The sequence below is a fragment of the Aplidium turbinatum genome, chromosome 10 (genome assembly GCF_918807975.1).
Source record: "Aplidium turbinatum chromosome 10, kaAplTurb1.1, whole genome shotgun sequence".
Lineage (NCBI taxonomy): Eukaryota > Metazoa > Chordata > Ascidiacea > Aplousobranchia > Polyclinidae > Aplidium > Aplidium turbinatum.
In genome coordinates this window covers 21,115,477-21,137,619 of record NC_137481.1, presented here as the reverse complement: position 1 = coordinate 21,137,619, position 22,143 = coordinate 21,115,477, and the positions used below count along the sequence as shown (strand labels likewise).

Sequence of the window (22,143 nt, the reverse complement as noted above, 5' to 3'; positions counted from 1 at the left end):
TTTCTGACCATCACAGCGAAAACAATACACGTCAACATAGTAAGGGTCTAGAAAAGTTCTTCAAAAGCGCCTTCGTAGAGGGTTTCTGTATGGATTGCTGTATACCTTGCACAGTCCAAGTCCGGCAATACGCTTTCTTCACAATAGTCATGATATGCATTAGGCAGATTAAGGTTGTTAATTTCATTGCGCGCAATATGTCGGTGTAATACCCCACTTTTCGAAGGGAATATCCCCGTCATAGGCGAATTTCCACCTTCCAAATCTTCATTCAACTGTAAAATACAAATAAATTCAGTAATGCATCATCTTCAGCAAGTGCCATTAATCTCTCCGAACTTGGGTGACCATTTGATGCCATAGTTCTTTAGCATACCAGTAATGTAAATATGTAATGCATATGTTTTGTGTAAAATAAGTCACGTTCAATTCCTATATATAGTATGCAAAAAATGACACCCGAAGAAGGTTCATTACCGGTACCTCAAAATGTAAATATAGCTAGTAGCTACGGAATTATTGAATTAATGCACTTCTAAAGTATCACCATCATAATGGTGTATATTGCATATTATGCTTTTGAAAGCTAACTTTTTCAACCTGCAGTTATGTATTTCATTGGCTACATTTCCAAATTTGATATTGATAATATTATTATTACTATTTATTTGCATCAGACCAATAAGTCCATAGTAATTACCATACATGCAAAAAGACAAAAACAAAAAATACAAGAATAATCACAATAACCCGGTTAACAGATAATGCTGTTGCGGAGAATTGTTAACGAGTAAGCTGCAAAAGTATTAAGTGTAGTTAAACATACCTCATCAAAAATATTGTACGATAAGTTCTTTTTCACTCATGTCTTGAAGAGCCTCCAAACATTGTGACAACATTTTAATGACTTTTTAAAACAATATAATAAAAAACCTTTCTGTACACTTATTGCTGTATTGTAATAAACATATACTGTATTTATGAACATTCTCTATTTGTATTATGCATATAAATTGTTTTCTATATCATGAGTGGCCCACGAGTAACATGCTAAATGTGACATATCTGAAATATAGAAGTGCTGTATTTCCTTTTCTATGAAGCTAGCTGTTTGCATTCAAAAGTAAGTTACCAATACCTTAGCCCATCGGTGTTTAATTCAAACATAGTTGTTTTGCTTACCGTATGTATGTGTTTACGAGAATTAGCACAAGCATATTTTTAGTGAAATTGGCTCAAAATCAACCATGGTTACGGTAGTGAATAAGAACTCATAATATATAGGCTACAAATGTGTCATGTCAAATGCACTTCTTCATTTTGGTGCAAAATAAAAAAATGCTCAAATGTCCGGAATTTTATGATGGGTGTTTTGGGGGAATTAAAATTGCGGGAATAATCCTGTAAATTAAGGGTGTCCTAGAAAATTCGCTCAGCCAGCACATTTTACTGCATCTGCAATCGTACTGTGCACACTGCCAATCCAGAACATTGTTATTTCGTGCCTTGTGCATTTTTTTACTACGAGGTTGCACGGAATTATGATGTAACAGAGCGTTTTCCTTATCAATAATGTTTACCACTTAGAAGTCAGTGTTACCATTTTAGTCTTTTTAAAACCAAATCTGGTTTATTTTGCAACCGTTTGGTTTATTATTTTTCGATTTGGTATATTATTTTTATTTTTGGTTTATAATTTGTTTTTTTAACATACTTTACGTCAGGTATTCGGTTCGTTGCAGTGATTATTTCACTCGAACAAATTTTTTAGTTTATTTCTGCTTCAATTTGGCTTATTCTGGTCTTTTTTGTTTAGCTTCATTGTCGTAATGCGATTTATCAGTAGGGGAAGGTATGGACTGATGAGCCACTTTTTCACATTAAAAGCTATAGTTGGTTAACTAATCACTCTATGATGACGAAACATCCACACAACATAGTGTGATTACTTCAGTATATTGTGTAAAAAATTCAACCACATATAATTATAGGATCAACAACAATATTTGACAACATTGACGGTGATCAGAGTGGTTCAAGGGTGCAAACGCGTTTGGACCCTTGAACCACCGGGTATGGACCCTTGAACCACTCTGATAAGTGTGACCTTAAAAATGTTTAGAGCAAACTTTTATGAAACAATAAATACACTGTCAAATGAGCACACTGCTAAAAGTTTGCAGAAATAGATTAAGCAATATTAAACTGCGAAAAGTCGGTTCAAAACTTTTTAATGTTGACTGTTTGTTTTGTCGTTCCTGCAAGTGGTGGGGAGAGGACAAAAACAATCGATTAGGCATCACCAGCTACGCCAGTCATTTTATAATACTTTACACTCCACTTACAATACACAATAATTTCTAAAATAAAAAATAAATGAAACATGTTTATTGTCCCTCAATTAGGCATTGTGCTAACCCATGAACTATGTGGTTCAAGGGACAAAACTTTTGGTGGATCATCGGTCAGAACTGTTGGTGACAAAGTTTCATCTTAGCTTTACTTAATTAGAATGGAGTAAAGTCTAAATGAACTGTACTAAATCCTGCACTATATAGCCCATTACAATTTCTGAATTTTATATCTCGATGCTAGCTGCATTTAAGTTTCTGTAAAGCTCCAAACGCAAATGAGAAATTTTACTAAAACACCTCAAAATCACACCCCACCCTCTAACTTGCAAAATTTTAAAAGATTCCATCTAAAACTTTCCAAGAAATACTATTGAACTAAATGCAACTTATTTAGTTGATAAAAAATCTACTATAAGGTTTTATTAGAATTTGGAAGGGGGTGGTTCATGGGTCAGGTATGGTCATGGGTTCATACCTTCCCCTATTGTATGTTGGTTTATTTTTTATTGTATTTCTGCTTCAATTTGGTTTATTCTGGTCTTTTTTTTAGCTTTATCTAAGCGTCATCAAGTTGAGCGTCGCGACTATGAAAGGCATATTGACTCTTCAATATAATTTCAACAGTGACGTTCGGTGGCTTAAACCATTGGGAAAGCAACTTGGAAATATGTTGCAGCAAGGTAGTAGGCACGAGGGGCGTAACCGTCGGGCGAAGCCCGAAGGCGTGTTGCCGAAGGCAACACTTCCAGCGGGGGGTCTGGGGGGCCTCCCCCAGAAAATTTTGAAAAACACTTCCAATTTGGTGCGCTCTGAGAGCATTTCCAAAACAAAATCTTCGGACTTTCCCAGCCCGAGGATAAAGATTCAATCAATCAATCAAACTGGGACTAGTCTAGAATGTTGGCTGCTTTTTTAGACTGAGCACAAAAACTTATTGTCAATGTCATCTGTAAGCATTTACAACATGCATTGGACTGGTGCACTAGTAAAGAGCAAATAATTAGCAGAGGTGGGCACCCGCTACTTTTAAAGTAGCGCGCTACCCGCTACCGCTACTTAGGCCAAAGTAGCGCGCGCTACCGATACCCGCTACCAATTTACAAAAGTAGCGCGCTACCCGCTACCGCTACTCGGGCCAAAGTAGCGCGCGCTACCGCTACTTCTTCCGCTACTTTTGTCTAAAATGACACTAGGAAACACTCAAGTCCCTAGTAACGCAAAAATGACCTTGAAAACGAATGTTATCATTCGTTTACGCTGTCATTTTAACGTCGTTATAGAAAACGCATTCTAAGGGAAATTTATTGTTACGCATCTTTCAAAAACACAAGCATTTCAAAATGAGAGTCACTAAGTCCTGCCCGCTTTCGCTTAAGCACATCTTTTCCAACAGAGAAAAGTCTTTCCACCGCAGCACTGGAAGGAATGGGGGTGTTGTATTGAACAGATATGTTTTAACTCGGTATTTGAAAAGCTCAAGGACTTGCTCTTGTCCGAAAAAAGGCGTCCACAATTGCTGCTTCCTTGTGCACCGACGTTTCACGGGATGGCGCAAACACTCCAAAAAATACATCCTCGGGGTCATGACTGGTGTTGGTGTCACTCTTCTCGGTATCAACCTGGCTTGATGTCTCCCGCAACAGTCGAATTACATCTGTCTTGACTTTTTCTCGCAGTGCGTCAGCATCATCCGTGGAAACGTAGTGCAGAAATTGTAGCCACGACGTCTTGAAGGAGGGATGAAGACATGATGCCATAACGCATTTCATGTTGTTGAAGCATTTGTTGAATCGTTTCTTCGCGCCTTCAAGGATTTTCACTTTCAACTCCTCACAGGTCACAAGATCACTGTTCTCGGTCAACTTCTTCTCGCAAATTGTGATGGTTGGAAGCAAGACTCCGTAATGTGCCTTGGACTTGCCCTGAAGAATGTCTAAAGCCTGGCAGATAGGCTTCATCACACGGAGATATTCGCCGAAGAAGTTGACGTCAGCTAGAAAAGACCGAAACTTTGCAACCAAGCCGATTATATAGCTGTTTGACCACGCCAGTATTGCAAAAAAAACAAGAATTTTTTTCAATTTAAATTAAAAAGTAGCGGGTAGCGGGAGTGCGACTGAAAAAAAGTAGCGCCTCTCCCGCTACCGCTACGTTGGAAAAAAAATAGCGCCGCTACTGCAGCCGCTACTCCAGCTAAAAAGTAGCGCCGCTACCGCTACTTTTACCAAAAAAGTAGCGCCGCTAGTAGCGCCGCTACAAAAGTAGCGCGCTACTGCCCACCTCTGATAATTAGCCTATAAATTAAGCTAGTCCATTCTTGAAGAACACAAGTATGTTTGCTCTGAACTTGTGATGTCAGTCTATTGACCCAAAGAATTTAAAAAACACTTGTGCTGTTTCAGTACTGGTTGGTTAATGTACCCTTTGGAATTGCATGTCTTATTGTAGAATCTATGTTTTTTTTGGTAAGAGAACCAGCTTTATTTTCAGCGTACTCAGTAGCCTATAGTTACAAGCCCGAAAATCACTCATGCGTAGAGGCTGTATTCCTTTCGCCTGAAACCAAAAACAGCCGCTATGAGATACGCATTGACGTCACTGGGAAAGCAAGTTTAACCTAAGATATCTATGGTTTAACCATAACACCAGATAACACATCTGATTGGCTAAGCAGCTGGTGTCGTTTTGCAAAACGATTGAGGATTGGATAAAACGAAGGCGTTTTTCAATGTAAGGTAAGCACTTTTGAAAGTTGATTTCCCTGGAGCTTCAGTGATGGTTTCTGACAAAAGCGTTTGCGTTAATTGGCATTTATAGGCAAGAAATGCGGTTTGGTGAGGACTTAGATACTCACAAGAGTTACGAGTAATTCTAGTCACGAACACAGTAATTTTCAAGTTAAAATAGACTTGATAAAAATAATAAGAAGTTAAACCTAGAATTCAGTCATTATATTTTGCATAGTTTTCGCTCAGGTAAGCACTGCTTTCCTTGCTTTCCCTCACCGATCGTCACTGAATTTCAAAGATATGTGCTGTAGTGAATTTTTCTCGTTTTTGAAATCACACAAAGCCCTATTGAAGAGAATTAGATCTTAAGAAAAATATGCATGGTCAGAAGAGTAAATTTGTAGTGACTTGACTTACAAGCGTGTCTTTAATTTGTTTTAAGCATGCAATTGCTTTTCTTCTATTTTCGGCACAACCTAATTCTCATTATTATTTTTCACTCTGAAGTTGAGATTTTTTTCAGTGACGGTCCGTAGCTATATTTAGAGAGTGCTTACCCTGCCTGGTTTGAAATTGTGCTCGTGACAGAAGACAATACTTTTCACTTCGGTAGCTGGCGCTTTAGCATAAGTAACGTACAACGTTTGCAGCTTTAGCATTTCGGTAGCGCATATATATGGTCTCATGAAAATAGTCATGCACTGTCCGGAATTTTGCTTTTTCAAATATGGTAACCTTATTCTAGGGGCTTATATTGAACACTGGACGTTGGTTTAATATTTTTATTGTAAAAACATAGTAAAATTGTCAAAATCCATATCCATTCCGCTTTATCACCTCCATTCCGCCGCTTTTTTCACCCTCTTTTTTCTTCCCAATAATAGTTGCGTTGGTTTGGTGACGTCATATTAACCAGGGTAGCCGATTCTATAGGAGCTCCAACAAATGAACAAACCTGTTGACAAAATCCCAGTGTTCATTACTCAATGTGAAATAATAATTAATCAGTAGGCTACTTTTTTTTATATCCATGAGACAAAATTGGAGCTGGTAACTCATGACAAAGAGGAATTGACCAAAACATGTGGATTGAAGTGTGTGAACAGTAAAGCAAAGGTAAAGTAGTTTCACCCTATATGTTTGATCGAGTCCTGTCTTTGTCATGAGTTACCAAGAGGGGTAATTGTATACCAGCTCCCAAAATTGTATGCTGACAAATAATAATAATTCCAAGCATACATAGCTATAATTTTTACCTGTTTGCTTAATTGATCATTCACTTTTTTGTTTTCAATGAAGTGGCTAATTTTACCCACTTGTTGCCATGGTTACAATCAGGTGTTGCCAGAGTTAAGGTAAGGGTTAGAGTTGATTGATTGAATCTTTATCCTCCGACTGGGAAAGCTTCTTGCAGAGCTTAATCCTGGCAGTTTTGCATACTTGTAGAGGCTTTGAATCACTGACGCAGGCCCGGTCACCGAGATTGACAGAGTGAAGTTTCCGATTGTTGAAGTCTTGTTGCCGGGGAATTATTCCATCCATTAGGTGCCGCTGAATGGAGAGCAGTCCTTAACATGCGTTGCTTAGGAATAACATTAGGGTTTTGATCTTTGCCTAGGAGTAAAAAATTTTTCCAAAATACAAGCTTTTGTTTTCAACAGCTTTAAACTATTCTGAAAAACAAACTCACCCGCCCTTGTCCCTACTGCCTAAATGATTTGAAATCTTGTTCTTAATACCAGTTTAACATAGTTTTCATGTCCTAATACTTACATGTAAATATTGTAAAAACAACTCGAAAATAATTTTATGTGCATCAATACAGCTTTAGGATTGGCATATATTTAAAATTTGTTGATATTCATAACTTCATTTCATACCATGAGTTCATCTGAAAAAATACCAATAAGAGTACACAACTATTCAGATAGCACCACTTATAAAGGGTCAACTCTTTATGGTAAGCTATATTCAATGTCTTTCGTTACAAAATATTGTCTGCAATGATTACCAATAACTTGGAATTTTTGAAAGAATAACTTTATTTAACTCATTGAGATTGTACTCAAGCATGTACACTGTACAGTACATCATAACATAATTTGCAGAACACCACTTTTGTTTATTTTATGGTGGACTGCTTTACACTAGACCAGGGGTCACCAAACTTTTTCCTCTGAGGGCCGGATTGCTGCGAGATTAACAGCTGCGTGCCGGATGTAAGTTGCAAAAAGATATACAACTATTTAGAATCTCCATCGACTTGAATTGTCCAAATCCTTCAATCAATTATTTTATTTTTTGTCATTAACGCGTCCGGGATGAAAAAGATACTAACTACAAAAATCGATATAGACCTACCAGCACGTTAATGAACAGGAAAAGGTGGCAAAATCTTAAAAGATTTAAAACGTGCCTGAATGAAAAATTATGTAGTAGTAGGCTATATATCAGTAGTTAGCACGGCCACAAAACCCAAAAAACAAACAGTAAAAAATAAAACAAAAACAGAGAGAAGCACACATGTAATAATGAATGACAGCCTAATGAAAAGTGTTGTGGATTGAATTTGCCAGTTCCAGTATTGATGTGGATGAGCAGTCATAATAATAATAATAGGATGGAGAAAGAAAACCGGACATAAAAGAAACCCATCCTCAGGCAAAAGCCTGTTGCTTATGATGTCTTGTATGATTTGCCTAAACAGAGATATTGCACTGATGAAACATTGGTGTTTTGAACAACAAAGTTTGTGATGTCATAAGAAACAATATGGAAAAATCATTAGCAGGTTACGTGTAGCTCAACAGCAACATTAGTCCTTTACAAAAAGTTTGGTAACTTTTTTCCTTAACAGTTGTAGTGCAGCTGTTATTTCCGCAGCACGCCGGATGAAATCAGTTTGCGGGCTGGTTCCGGCCTGTAGTTTGGTGACCCCTGCACTAGACTAGAGGGTATTCGTAGGCTAGCATTGTGTGCAGATAACTTGTGTATTTCACAGTGAGATATTGCTAACTTGAATATTGTTAAGTTTCCTTAAGAAAGCCATCAGTAGATTGCAGATACCTGCTCCCAACCAGTTTAAAGATACAGCTCTGGGTTGTATCATCATTGGTTGATTGACAAGGTCAACCATGGTAAAAAATTTAATAAGATTGACAAGGTTTAGGATAAATTGTAGCATTTTGACATTAGGCCATCTGTTGAAATGAATACTGTAGTTGCAATACCAGTAGTTTCATAGCAGGTATATAATATATACTAGGGTGGGTCGAAATTTGGACTTTTTCATCGATTTCATTGCTACAAACTTTTTTTTTTGCGAATAGTCATAAAACGACATTGCTGAAAGTTTGAGCTTGATCGGACATCGTCTTTATTTCTAAAAATCGCGATTTATAAAGGTACCTGAAGCGATTTTTTCGAGGCTTGAAAATGCATTGTTTTTAATAGGAAGTTGTTTTCACGAGATTTGAAAACGTCATAACTTACTTAGTTCTTATTGTAAAAAGATGATTTATGCGTCAACAGATTCAATACAATTAGGAGAATCCAATTTATTGTGTACTGACTCCGAAAAATGATGACGTCATCAATGACGTCATTAAACAGTAATTTGCAAATAGCGATAAAACTGATAATCCTACATGCTTCATCTCTAAGTTATTTGATAATGAATTGATGTACTTTCCAAACATAAACATCATGCTGGTACTTGATGACGTCACCTACATTATTAAGATGAAACTGTTAAGATAGAATCAAGAACAGGTGGCAAGATTTTTGTTCGTGTAGAACACTACAGTGTTGTTTAGAAATTTCTTACCGTATGATGTATTTATAGGATTACGTCACGGAAATGGCAAGCAGACATTCGTTGACGGATCAACATACGTCGGTAGTTTTCGCAATGGTCTTGCTGAGGGACTGGGAATCTTGACATTTGTAAACGGCTCAGAGTACTGTGGACAATTTGCTAAAGGGAAATTTGGCGGAGTTGGAAAATTTACTCTCTTCAATGGCGATTGTCTGATGGGAGAGTTTAACGATGGAAGAGTGAATGGACGGGGTGAGATTACGACCTTTTTATAGGGTAACTTCTGTCAATCGACGCATGAATATTTAAAAAGAAATTTATTTCGATAAAACAAAGGATGTTTAATTGTTTAAGCAAGATGTTTAATTTGAGATCAAACAAATCTATGTATCTCAGCAAGCGATCACTCGAGGTTGCTCCACTCGAGTTAAACACTGTCTAGTCATTAACCTAAACAGCAAAAGTTGCCAACGTTACACATTGCCAGTCGTTGAAATGCTGTAAAAAGTTTTGCTGTCTGGGAATTGGGTCAAACTTTAGGATCACCATTATAAAAAGTACCGGTAGGAGAAACGCGTATTTTACTGATTAAACCAAATAACTTCTTCGTGCAATATCAGGGATTTACACGTCGAACGATCAAGCCGTGTTCGTACAAGGCATTTTCAATGATGGTGATTACGTTGCCGAAGAAAACATCTCGGACCTGAAAGATCTTGTTAGGAAAATTACGAAGGATGCCACAGAACAAGTAGAAGAATGCAAGCAAAGTCTGCAGCTCTGAAAGGCAGTGATCAGGTCTTCGTCTATGATTCCTATGCTAATTCTCCTATTGATTCTCAAGCCGAAGATGCTGACCTGAAAATAAACGTGGGTTAATGAGCAACCGCACATACAAAAGTCCAGTTAACCGTGCAATGACAACTGTGATGCGACAACTACAATGGTTTACAAACAGTGCCTTACAAATTACAATACACATGGTTGTGTTTGGTCACGGGACACGAAAACCTGGTGCATTGATGAGATTTCGTTACCATACAGACATTTGGGTCACGGGACACGAAAACCTGGTGCATTGATGAGATTTCATTACCATACAGACATTTTGGTAAACTATTTATAAGATGGGAACTTTTTCCTTATGAAGCCTTACAGATTCGGATCTTGGTGTCTCGTACTTTGAGTTGGTAGAATCGGTTGCAAAAACTATTATTAACGGCATTCCAGTGCTAAATCAAACTGTTACGAAATTAAAACATATTTCAAATAGAACATAATGTTTGTACTATGCAGTTATAAATGACTCACTTTGGTTTGGTCTCAGCATCGGTGACATGTCTGATATAAATGGCGTCTTTGCCTTCGGTATCTGGTTCAGGCTCGTGGCTGTACAATGACGAAGCTGCTACCGCCAGCATCGAGCCGTCGTTGCTGAAGGCGATAGAAGATATGGGGGCGGGGAACTTATGGAACTGGCACAGCCGTTTTTTATTGAATCCATCCCACATATTGACAAACCCGTCTCCGCCACCTGCACATTAATTATTTTTATTTTATTGTCATTGGCTTTGTTGCAAAATAAACATCGTTCGATTTTATAAACAAAAATCGTTTTTATTATTGCTAATAATTTTTTTTTAACTGCAATTGATATAGCATACAGTAGAGGAGTGTTTCACTGTGCCTTATATTTCGAAAGCTGTGATACTGACAAGTAAATTTAATGGCAAAATACAGTATAGATAAAACAAAATAGTGTATTGGAGAGAGAATTCCGTTCAGCATACGTTTTAATCGATGTCTGTTTTCAATGTTATTGCTGTTCATGAACGGTACGATAAACGGGAACAGGACATCCTACCGCGGACGACCTGCCGCCAGTACATCTCACCACTAGACGACTTGACGATAATTCCTTACTGATCCGATTAACGCTTTCTTATCATAGCCCATGGCTTGGTTGACTCGAATCTAGAACATCTGTTGAACTATTTTATAAAACAGTGTCTTAATAACAGTGTCAGAATAATCTTAAAACCTATGACTGCAATGCCGGTTGATTGCTGATGTTTTTAATATTGTACTAATGATGAAAAATATTTCATATTGATCAAAAATAAAAGTCGCCTCCGAATCTAAACCTTTAAGATTACTCTGTTGAAATAGGTCAACAGATGTCCAAGGTTAATCGTAAATCAGTTTAGTAAATTATCGTCAAGTGGTGAGATGTCCTGGCGGCAGGTCGGCCGTGGCATGATGTCGTGTACCCAGGATAAACGTTATGATTGCTATGTTGTGTGCAACTGTTCAACTTTGCGCAACTTCAACGCGCTCTGTCATATTCGACAACGTGCAGAATGACTCGCTTTTTTACGTAAATAAAATTATTTGAAATATGCAATGAGAGAAAATGTATGGTCACTCGAGAAAGAATAAAATCACTTTCCTATCAACGAGAATAATTTCGGAATTCACATTTTATGAAAGTGGTAGTCTAGCTGCTTTGATCAAATTTAGCTCATCACTGACGTCATCGAACTGTAACTAAGTGTTAAACAACGCCGTTTTAGTTGGATGTTTTCGTGTAGAATGAAAAACAAGCCAACACTGGCGCCAAAACATAAGTCATCGTAGGCAGAGAACCGTTGCTTCAATGAGAAGATCTCAGTCTAGTCCAGGGGTTCCCAACTGGGGGTACTCGTACCCATAGGCGCCGGGTTTTGAAAATTGCCGGGGGGGCAAACTTTCTAGCCGACTGGTTGCTTACATTCAAAATGCTGATGTTTGTTTGTCAGCATTGATGTTTGTTTGCGTCTATCTGCCATTGTGTAACGCCAAGCTTTGTAATGTAGGCTCAGGCCTCGAAATTCATGGCGGACATGTCCGCCGTCCCCGCATGTGATGTCCGCGGGAAGTACCATCTAGATCGGTCATATTTGTCCGCCGATAAATAACACAGGAACTAGCGATACAAATCGTCATTGCATAGCACGAACAATTGTTGCAATAATATAGTTTCCAGCGCATTCTAGCGCGCATCTAGAAAATGTGAATACTGTATCCCTTAGCTTCCATTCAAGGAGGAAAACTTTCGATTTTTACGTTGCTTCCAGGATTGATGACATTGCTTACGTCACAATGTCTGGCTTTGATCTCCGAGTAATAATGGCACGGCAAGGTTGGTTACTAAATTAGGTTATACGAGTAGGCTATTACAGCAAGATGCAACAAAATTTGTTAAGTTTTGGTATTACCGTAAGAAAGAAAAGACCCAAGGAAAATTCACTTTCGCTCAAATGACACCCAAAAATAAACTTAAAGAAAAAAGCCTGTGAAACTTTGCATAGCAGAAAATAGTAGCGTTGGTGTAGAAATTTTCCGACTCCTGCCCAGAGTATTGTGACGCAATAAGCCACACAACCTCGATCGGGGGAAGTTAATCAGTTATGTGACGTATTGACCAGCTACACGACGCTTTGACTCTTCAAGCGCAAGTCGTTGGTGTGATGAAAGCCTTTCAGAGTGACTTTACTGACTTTTTAAAAAGCCTTCTAAAACCGTAGTTATAGTTCTGAAATGGCGAAGAATTATTATCAAGATAAAGTGATTAAGCATGACGATCGACGGCTAAAACTGGTGTGTCCGCCGTGAGACTTGATTTGTCCGCCGAGATAGCTGCTCAGACGGGACACGTTTGTCCGCCGTCAACAAAAACGAATTTCGAGGCCTGTAGGCTACTTCGAATTATATGCTAGTCACTTTGAACTTTAGCTCTTAATACGCGTAGATGCTAAACTGAGCAAACTGTACCTCGTTATTGACACTTCCAAGAAAAAACAAAGCGGAAGAAATCAAGAAAAACGTTTTTCAATCATTGTTACTATGCTTCAACGGCACCATGCTGGCGTTTATCAGCTACCGTACTTCTGTTTCTTTTGTTATCTTAGGAGCAGCGCTCTTGTTGCAACAAGTAGATCTTTTAATAGAGATCGATCCGCAATGAAGGTCAAACTAACGCAAATTTGAACTTAGAAACATTTGCTTTAGGATTTTTTTTAAATAATTTGCGGGAGGGCAGCCACCCCGAGCTAAATTCACGGGGGGGCGCCGCCCCTCCGCCCCCCCGGAGTCGGCGCCTATGCTCGTACCCCTTGGGGGTACAAGATTGAACATCAAGGGGTACGAAGATCCTTGGGCCACAGAGCAGCTTTTCAAACAGATTTCACAGTGACACGTGTTACAGAATTTTTCAATCTTTTTGTGCCGAAATCGGAAATCAAAACGACATTCTGCTGTACCACACTGAAGTATTAGATGGCTATCTCGAGGTCGAGTGATGTCACGATTTTTTAAACTTCAAGAAACAATCAAGTTGTATTTACAACATCGAAATTCTAATCTGGCTGCCTCACTTGAAAGTGATGAATTCGTTCAAAGCGTGGCTTATGTTTCTGATGTCATGCATCCCCTAAACAAGCTAAACCTGTCGCTTCAAGGTCAATAGATAAATGTAGTTACAGTGAAAAAATTCAAGCTTTCAAGCTAAAAATATCCTTGTGGTCTCGAAGAATTGAAAATGTAAACCTTGCTAATTTTCCTTCTTTTGATAAAATTGCAAATAACTCTTTGGAGCAAAATGTCAAATCAAAAATGAAGTTATTTCCCATTTAAAGATGCTGGTTGATTGTTTCGATGATTACTTTTCTGCTGTTGAATTGAATTATTTCCAGCATTGAATTATAAATTCATTTCTTTTTGATTTAATAAAAATGTTGGATGATGATAATTTGAAGAACATCATCGAAATGAAGAGCTGCCAAAATTGAAACTGCTATTTGACAAATCAAAGTTAGAAGTTTTTTGGTGTGTTGCTATGAAAGCCTTCCCAAGTCTAGCTATGGAAGCCATGACAGTGTTAATTCTCTTCACAAGTTATTACTGTGAAAGTGGCTTTTCGACCATGATGTATAGCCTACTTTATCAAGAATAAGTGCAGAATCGTCTGCAACTGGAAGATGATTTACGTGTTGCCTTGAGTAAAATCGAACCATCGTTTGAGTGAATTTTATCAATGAAGCAGCAACAAATATCTCACTGAGAAGTGACAAACAAAGTAACTGACATTTAATTTCTTTTCGTAATTTTTGCATTTTTGTATGAAATACCGATTTAACGTTTGATTGCGCTATAAAAGCAATTTAATTTAGTAATGTATATCTGAAAAATTCAATCAGAATTTTTTTGGGGGTACGAAGAATGCTCCGACCTGACAAAGGGGTACGAGCAGCAAAAAAGGTTGGGAACCCCTGGTCTAGTCTAAGCATTTGGATTGTCCGCCCAGATAGCTCAGTTGATTAGTGCGTGACTTCATCAAAAAAGAAGCTTCAAGATCAAGTGGCGCTGGTTCGACTGTCGGGGTATGCGCTTGAACAACGCATCCTATGGACTGATCTCCATTCAACGGCACTTCGTGGAACAAATAATTCTCCGGCAACAACACTTCAACAATCGGAAAACTTTACCTTGCCAATCTCGGTAACCCGCCCTGTGTCAAAAGCCTCTACCTTTTACAAGTATGCGAAACTACCAGGAATAACCTATCAAAGGCTTTGTCAGTCCGAGGATAAAGATTCAAAACTAAACCAGTGTGTTAACCCTTAATAACCAAAAGAAAAAAAATATCACGTATCGTTTCTAGCACTAATTGCTACGGTCATTTGGTGAAAGTCAAAGCAAAGACAAACAAGTTGATTTATTGCTTCACTGACGTTTCATCAGATGAACGTTGCAACTAGTGCTAAAAACGATTGGATAATTAGACTGATGAACACCCAAACATTTCAGTATTCAATGTCGCGTATAGCCACAATGTTTTCATTCCACAGTCCACACTTATATATACGCTACTTCTCTCAAAGAAACATCTACTGCGGACGATTGCAATTTGAACCATTTCACCTACCTGTTGCGAATGTGTTATATTGGTAGTGAAATGCAATGGAATGTACAGAATGAATGTATTCAACTCCGTTCTCTTTTGTTCTGTGACATTTGAAGGCATATTTCTTTTTCTGCACTTCAGGAGAAGGATCAAGATATTCAACAGCCACTCTGCCTTCTATTGAACTGAGGACAAATCCCTGCAATTTTTTTTTTTTATTTTGTTTATAAAATATTGGTTTACCTGTAGCCTACCTGTTTTTACCGCTCCGGTAGCTTAGCTGATTAAGCGTTTGACTTTATCAATAAAACTTTAAGATGACGGGGTGTGCGCTTGAGCAACGTACCGTATGTCAAGGACTGCTCTCGACTTAGGTTTATAGAATCGATGGAATAATTCACAAACAACCAGCTAAAACTTCACTTCGTCAATGGACTACCCGTGATTCAAAGCCTCCACAAGTGTGACACAACTGCCAAGATAACCTCTCAAAGAAGCTTTCTCGGTTCGAGAATACAGAATTTCACAATTAATCAACCTCTAAGCAGCAACGAAAAACTTTTTCTTACGCGAAACGCAAACAAAAGTGAACTACAATTTATTGTCACTCATCAGTACCTGTTTATTAGGAAAGCTTCGAATGCACCTTGTCTGGTATTTCAAACTGGACTCTCGTCTTTGCTCGACGTATCCCATGTTTCGCAGATCCCAAACAATTACACATTTTCCGCAGGTACCAACAATTAGACGGTTCCCACAAACTGACATGGTATAAACCTGGAAAAGTATAATATATCTTTCCAGTAGAAACTGTTTTGCAAAAGCTTGAATCCGGAAGAAACAATAATACAAAAAAAATACCACAAAATAGACAAAATTAAATTACAAAATGATGAGAGAAGTGCTGATGACTTTTATCAATGTAAAAAATGACTGATTTGCTGTCTGGGTCCCCACAATGAGTAAGAAACATGATAATGATCAATATTTCAAAAGCAAAAGTTACATTCAACTATCTGTTTATCGACAATACTGTTCTTACCTTTCCAGGTTGCGAGTATGATCCAACGCTGCTGTTAGATCTTGGATCCCATAACTTCACAGTCTGATCCCAGCTGCCACTGGCAATCACGTTTGTTTCAGGACAGTGCTCAATACACCTAGATGAAAAATAGTCATTACTTTCTGATATAAATTTGTAATTCCAACAAAATGCACACAAAACTAGCACCAAGGGAGGTAGAATCTGCTATAATATGATCAGCATATCAAGACCATGTCTTGACATTGTCCTGTTTAGAATGTATAAGACCAGTGGTGGATTTCCAGAAGATTAGCTTCCGTAGCGTTAGTTTTTTACTTTCCTAATGCGCTAGGTGCCGTAGAAGAGATTCAGAATTATGCGGCTATGCCCTTAGCCCTTATCATATAAGATTTTGAAACAACACACTTGATGTAGCCTACGTGTTTAAAACGTTACTGAAGTATCATAGTCTATAGATGATATAACGTTGTTCAATGCAAATATTCGTATTTTAGTGAAACTATAACACAACAAATTGCAACAAGTTCTACAATTTTTCAAGACATTTAACTTTCTCAGTGGAGGACTGACCATTCATATAAAGAGTAAACTTGAAATAGTTAGCCTACAGTGTGTAGAGAAGCATGGTCAGATGTGGTTCATTTGTGAAAGTATAATATGTATGAGGTTCATTTGTGAAAATCCGCGTTCACACTCGCTCGATTAAATTGGAATGGATTTTAGTGATGTTATCAAATTTTGAAGACTCTGGGATCTTTTTTTCGTAGTTACATATTCATGAAGTTCCCTCACAGCTTCGCGTTCACCTAAGCGCAATCTCTTTGTCACTTCAATGATTTCGTTTTCTCCGTGTGTCATTACTGTGTCCTCTGGCCAAGTAGTGGGATCAAGTATTTTGCAGGCATTAATAAATGACGAGTCTGTTGAATTCAACAAGCGATCTTGGATGGAATTTCCTAAGACGGGCTATTTCTGCAATTGATACCACGACTGCCCAGACATACAAGGCTACTCTGAATAGGGCAAGGCATACTAAGAGTGGTGCTAAGCAGCGGGAAACAGTCAGTAATAAAAGTGGAAAATACAGAAAAAACTATATAATTGTGACATAGGCCTAATAAGGTAGCTCAATAAAATATCAAGTGTAAACGTCAGGGTGTTGCGCTAGGACAGTCAAGCTGCCTTAAGGTTGCACAATAACGAATCAAATGAATGATACAAATTACAAACACCATCTTAACGCTACTCTGAACAGGGCAAAGCATAATAACAGCATAAAATATTTGAGCTTCCGGAATGCCGTTCCGGATAAGTCAACTTTTTGATTGAGCTTCCGGAGTGGCGTTCTGGCTGAAATCCAGCCCTGTATAAGACCAACCTTATAGCATCATTGTGATTCCCAACGACAATCTCCTTTCCGACATTAAAGTCAAACATTACAGTTGATCCATCCAACCCACCACTCCAGGCATGTACTGAATCCTACGCGTCAAATTAATGATGTTATATTATTACCAGTATTATGAAGCTATATAATCGTTAAATAGTTAGGGCTTTAAAAGTATCATACATGATATCATTTTCTTCAGTTTCTTTAGCCTAACATACAACATGTTTATACCAATCTATACAATGCAGCAGCTCTATAAACATTAGCTTATGTAGCAACAATTGCAAAATAGATGCACTATAAACAAACACATAGACAAAACAAACACATGCAATGTACCATGCAACCAGGCATTAACGAGCTAAACTGAATATTTAATCCAAGTTTTCCTTTTATGTAATTTATAAAGAAATGTTTCTGCCCTGTCAAAATTGTTTCAAATGAGTAGGTAACTAGGTATATGTCTTTGTTTGCCAGATGCCCACTTTCCAACCATTTCACCAGTTTAAATAGATGTTTCACTTTATGATTTCATATGATGCGGTAGGGAAATTGATATTGTGTGGTTTTGATATTTTTCAATCAAAATGTAGTTGGTTGATGCAAAACTATTTTATATGTCTTCCTCGCCAACCATGAAAAAATTAAATTCTTTGAAAGTAGTAAAAGATGTATTATATAATACTATATAACTTGGGTGCAACCTAATTCGTACCGTCAGTTCGTACCTTGAAAAGATCGAGAGAAAAAATTAAAAAAAGCCGAAGTTGCTGATTTTAACATTTTAAAAGGCTTAGGGTATCGGAGTATCTGTTAGGTAAGATCGAGAGAAAAAAATAGAACATCGTTGATCGCAGTTTCCGCAGACATTTTAAAATTTCCGGTAATGATCCTAAGAGTTTGCCGAAGTCGCTGATTCCGCAAACATTTAAAAATGGTTAGGGTTGATCGGAGTTTCCGCAAACATTTCAAAAGGGTTAGGTTTAGGGTGTTTCTGCAAACAAACAAACTGAAAAGCGGGAGAAAAAAATAGAACAAAGCCGAAGTCGCTGATCGCAGTTTCCGTTTTTCCGCAAACATTTTAAAATTTCTGGTAATAATCCTAAGAGTTTGCCGAAGTCACTGATTGCAGTTTCTGCAAATATTTTAAAAGGGTAGGGGTTGATCGAAGTTTCCGCAAACATTTTAAAATTTCTGGTAATGATCCTAAGAGTTTTTGTTTGTTTGCGGAAACTGCGATCAACGACTTCGGCTTTTTTTAAATTTTTTCTCTCGATCTTTTCAAGGTACGAACTGACGGCACAAATTGTTCATGGTACGAATTAGGTTGCATCCATATAACTTAATGAGTAGCTACGACAACAAAAATGATATATAACTTCGTCTTCAAACATGTTTTAATGACACATGCAGTTACCTATTATGATACATATGCAATTATGCATCTTTCACATTTGAGTTTTAGTGCACTGACAATAAATAGCCCACGTAGTATAGTTTTTTTTACATGTCAACACAACAGGCTCCCTTTTATCGCAAAGCAACATTTACACTTACAGCAAAACAGCAATCTAAAACCGGTGCTTTATGATCATATCGAAATCTTTGTGTATTTTCGGAAACATCATATAATCGAACAGATAGGTCCCACGATGAAGCCAACAGAAATTGAGAAGTGCTTGGACTAAATTTGACAGCAGAAATGCCATCTGAAGGACAGTTGTTCAGCTTAAATTCATTGGCTGTCATTGTGCTTTAAACAAAAAAATAAACTAAAAAAAACTAGCTGTCTATAAGATACTAGACTATTTTTATGTCAAATATTAAGGTTGGTTGGTTTTGAATCTTTATCCTCGGACTGAAAAAGCCTTGATAGGTTATTCCTAGTAGTTTCGCATACTTGTAGAGGCTTTTGACGCAGGGCCGATCACCGAGATTGACAGAGTGAAGTTTTCCGATTGTTGAAGTGTTGTTGCCAGGGAATTATTCCATCCACTAGATGCAGCTGAATGGAGAGCAGTCCTGAAATGCATTGCTCAAGCGCACACCCTGAGGGTCGAACTTGCGCCGCATGATCTTGAGCCTGGAGCATAACCACTGAGCTAACGGGGCAGACAAAGGTTAGCGTTACGGCCTGACAAAGATCTCCTTAAAATGTACTTCATAGAGGATTTATGCCTGAGTAACACAATTCAAGGACTGCACTCCATCTTAGTTTAAAGTTTTTTTTTGACAATACCGTAGCATCATTTAAAGAAAAATGGTTTTTCAGTTCAGTGTGTTTTTATTTCTGACAATTATAACAAAACACAATATATGCTAAACATAGTAGAGGTTTAGAAAATAGTAGAAGCAACAAAATGCAAACGTTAGGCACTTAGGCTATTACGTGCAATCGTGCATGGTACCAAAGTAGGACAGTTCAAAAAATGGCCTGGTCCAAACACCTTAAAACATCGCTTCAACATTCGGAATCTTCAGTGACAAACTTGATGATTCGGCCTAGATCATTGGTTTAAATCCTCCACAAGTATGTGAAACTGCCATAGTTTTATGTATAGAAGTTTTTGTACAAACAAAGTTCTGCAGCTACTACCGGTATCTTAACAAAAAACTCAAATCCTGAATTTCATTATCTTACTCATGGGTAAATAATTTAGTCAACTCAAAAACAAGTGCTCTAAAAAGTCCTTCAAAATCTATTCAGCCAAAACAGCATCTTCAATAGTATTATATACTTTCACTTTCAGTAATATATTTTAGAATCAAAATTCCGCCGCATTTATAAAAATCTTCAAAAATAAACAAGACTTTTCTGAGATATAGTCTACTTTTAACCACCAATTAATTTCCAAACTTCTATTTTGTTATCCCTTATCTTGCTTCTCAGGGAAGGGGCAATTGTCTCCCCCGAAATATTTTTAAAAAAAATGTTACACACTGTTATAGAATTATGCAACAAAGTTTTATTGTTGATTTAAGTTGAAAGTACTCTCAGAATGCGAAATTTTAAGGATATTTTTTTCAAATTTTTTTGCAAGAGGCTTTCCGGAGCTGATATACAAGTTGAAGTGTGTGAACAGTAAAGCAAAAATAAAGTAGTTTCACCCTATATGTTTGGTTGAGTCCTGTCTTTGTCATGAGTTACCAAGGGGGGGGGACTTGTATACCAGCTCCGGCTTTCCATATCTCCCTGTGAATGCTCCGACTTCGGTGACTCTTTGCCAGGCCCAATCACATGTGCAAAATTAATTATTTACCATCCAAAAAAGTTGCGTTGGCTAAGCCCCTGCTGCCACTGGTTAAAAGATATCACTACACTAAACTTGTCAAATTCGACCGCACAAACAAAAAGGGTTTATAGTCATACTGGCAACTCTGGCTTGCTGGCGCTAAAAAAAATTATATTCTGTCTTAATCACACTCTTGCGTCTTATAGTGGATAAAAAAATATTGTCTGATAAGTGGGCACATCCTGTGCATCAGTCTTTTTTAACAGGGGTTCCGTGGAATCTTAGGGTCAGAGCCGTTTAGACTGAGATATCAACTAGACAACTATCGACTGGCATCCCAAAAATAAGTTAATTGAGTTTCAAACCAAATTCTGTGAGTGCATTGATTCGTTAAATAATTTCAAAAAACAATATTACAGTTGTGGTGATTTTAATATTGATATGTTAGCAAAGACAAAAAACTCTGCTGTAAAAAATTACTGTGATGCGTTTCTCTCTTTAAGCTGCAATCAATTAGTACAATCCCCAACCCGTGTAACTTCCACAAGTTCAACTTTAATCGATCATGTATACAGCAACGACCAATCAAATAAAATTCAATGCCATGTTCTTATTCACGATGTTTCTGACCACTTTCCTATTGTAGTTGTGATAAACTCTGTAAAACCAAAACAAGAAAAATATACACAAAAAGTAAGGAACATGAAAAACTTTGTTGCTGATGAATTCGTTTGTGATCTGGAAAATAGCTTGACCAACCAATACACAGAAAGGAATGATTCAGTTCATAGCAAATTTAATCATTTCATCGACACTTTTAATGACACTTTAAACAAGCATGCACCTTTACGATTGTTGTCTCGAAGAGAAAGAAAACTCAAGACCAAACCATGGCTAACAAAAGGAATTTTGAACTCCATCAAAACTAAAAACAGACTATATCACTTAAAAATAAAAGACCCAACAAACACTTCTGCACAAGCAACATACAAAAAGTACAGAAATGTACTTACTCATACCAAAGAGCAAGCAAAACAAATTCATTACAGTTTTCTTATTACGCAAAGCAAGCACAACACTGGAAAAATATGGAAAACCATAAATGACATCATCAAGTACAAACATAAGCACACAGCTCACATACCAGAAGAAATAATTAGCACTGACAATGAAAAAATATCTGACCCTGCACAAATAAGTAACTGTTTTAATGATTATTTTACAGAAATTGGTCCTTCTATGGCATCTAAAATCCCTCTACCGTCTCCTGGCTCATTATTGAAATTGCAAAGTATCCCATTCTCCTTTTTCCTAAAACCTGTCAATCAAGAAGAAGTATTAAAACATCTTAATAATCTTTCTGTCTCTAAAAGTACAGGACATGATGGAATACCTATGAGATTTGTCAAACTATCCTCACCAATAATCGCCCCTTTCCTCACCAACTTATTCAATGAGTGTATCGATAAAGGTGTATATCCTGATGTACTAAAGGTCGCTCAAGTTACCCCAATTTTCAAAAGTGGCTCCAGGAAAAATTGTTCCAACTATAGGCCCATATCACTACTGTCCCCCTTCACCAAAATATTCGAAAAATGCCTGTATGAACAAATGTACAATTATCTAACAAA

General features: G+C 37.5%; 2 protein-coding genes across 2 annotated transcripts; one reads left to right on the top strand and one right to left on the bottom strand.

Moving 5' to 3' along the window:
• Window positions 1-6,908: 6,908 nt before the first annotated feature.
• On the top strand, window positions 6,909-9,684 carry LOC145778493 (uncharacterized). Its single transcript, XM_082589980.1, has 3 exons — window positions 6,909-7,043; window positions 8,928-9,152; window positions 9,521-9,684. The coding sequence occupies exons 1-3, from the start codon at window positions 6,965-6,967 to the stop codon at window positions 9,682-9,684; spliced, it is 468 nt and encodes a 155-aa protein (XP_082446106.1). The 5' UTR covers window positions 6,909-6,964.
• Window positions 9,205-19,042, bottom strand: LOC145778492 (mitotic checkpoint protein BUB3-like). The gene is made up of 7 exons (XM_082589979.1): window positions 18,837-19,042; window positions 17,268-17,371; window positions 15,887-16,004; window positions 15,463-15,621; window positions 14,866-15,043; window positions 10,212-10,434; window positions 9,205-9,758 (listed from the first exon to the last, which is right to left on the bottom strand). The coding sequence occupies exons 1-7, from the start codon at window positions 19,026-19,028 to the stop codon at window positions 9,740-9,742; spliced, it is 993 nt and encodes a 330-aa protein (XP_082446105.1). The 5' UTR covers window positions 19,029-19,042; the 3' UTR covers window positions 9,205-9,739.
• Between the last annotated feature and the right edge of the window lie 3,101 nt (window positions 19,043-22,143).

What these genes read in the sequence shown, in the direction of transcription:
- LOC145778493 (XM_082589980.1), top strand. Translation starts at nt 6,965, where the DNA reads ATGAGTTCATCTGAAAAAATACCAATAAGAGTACACAACTATTCAGAT. An exon ending in TAAAGGGTCAACTCTTTATG is followed by an intron (nt 7,044 to 8,927) that starts GTAAGCTATATT and finishes ATGTATTTATAG; the next exon opens with GATTACGTCACGGAAATGGC. An exon ending in TGGAAGAGTGAATGGACGGG is followed by an intron (nt 9,153 to 9,520) that starts GTGAGATTACGA and finishes GTGCAATATCAG; the next exon opens with GGATTTACACGTCGAACGAT.
- LOC145778492 (XM_082589979.1), bottom strand. Translation starts at nt 19,028, where the DNA reads ATGACAGCCAATGAATTTAAGCTGAACAACTGTCCTTCAGATGGCATT. An exon ending in AATCACAATGATGCTATAAG is followed by an intron (nt 16,005 to 17,267) that starts GTTGGTCTTATA and finishes TTTTTCATCTAG; the next exon opens with GTGTATTGAGCACTGTCCTG. An exon ending in GAAGCTTTCCTAATAAACAG is followed by an intron (nt 15,044 to 15,462) that starts GTACTGATGAGT and finishes AAAAAATTGCAG; the next exon opens with GGATTTGTCCTCAGTTCAAT.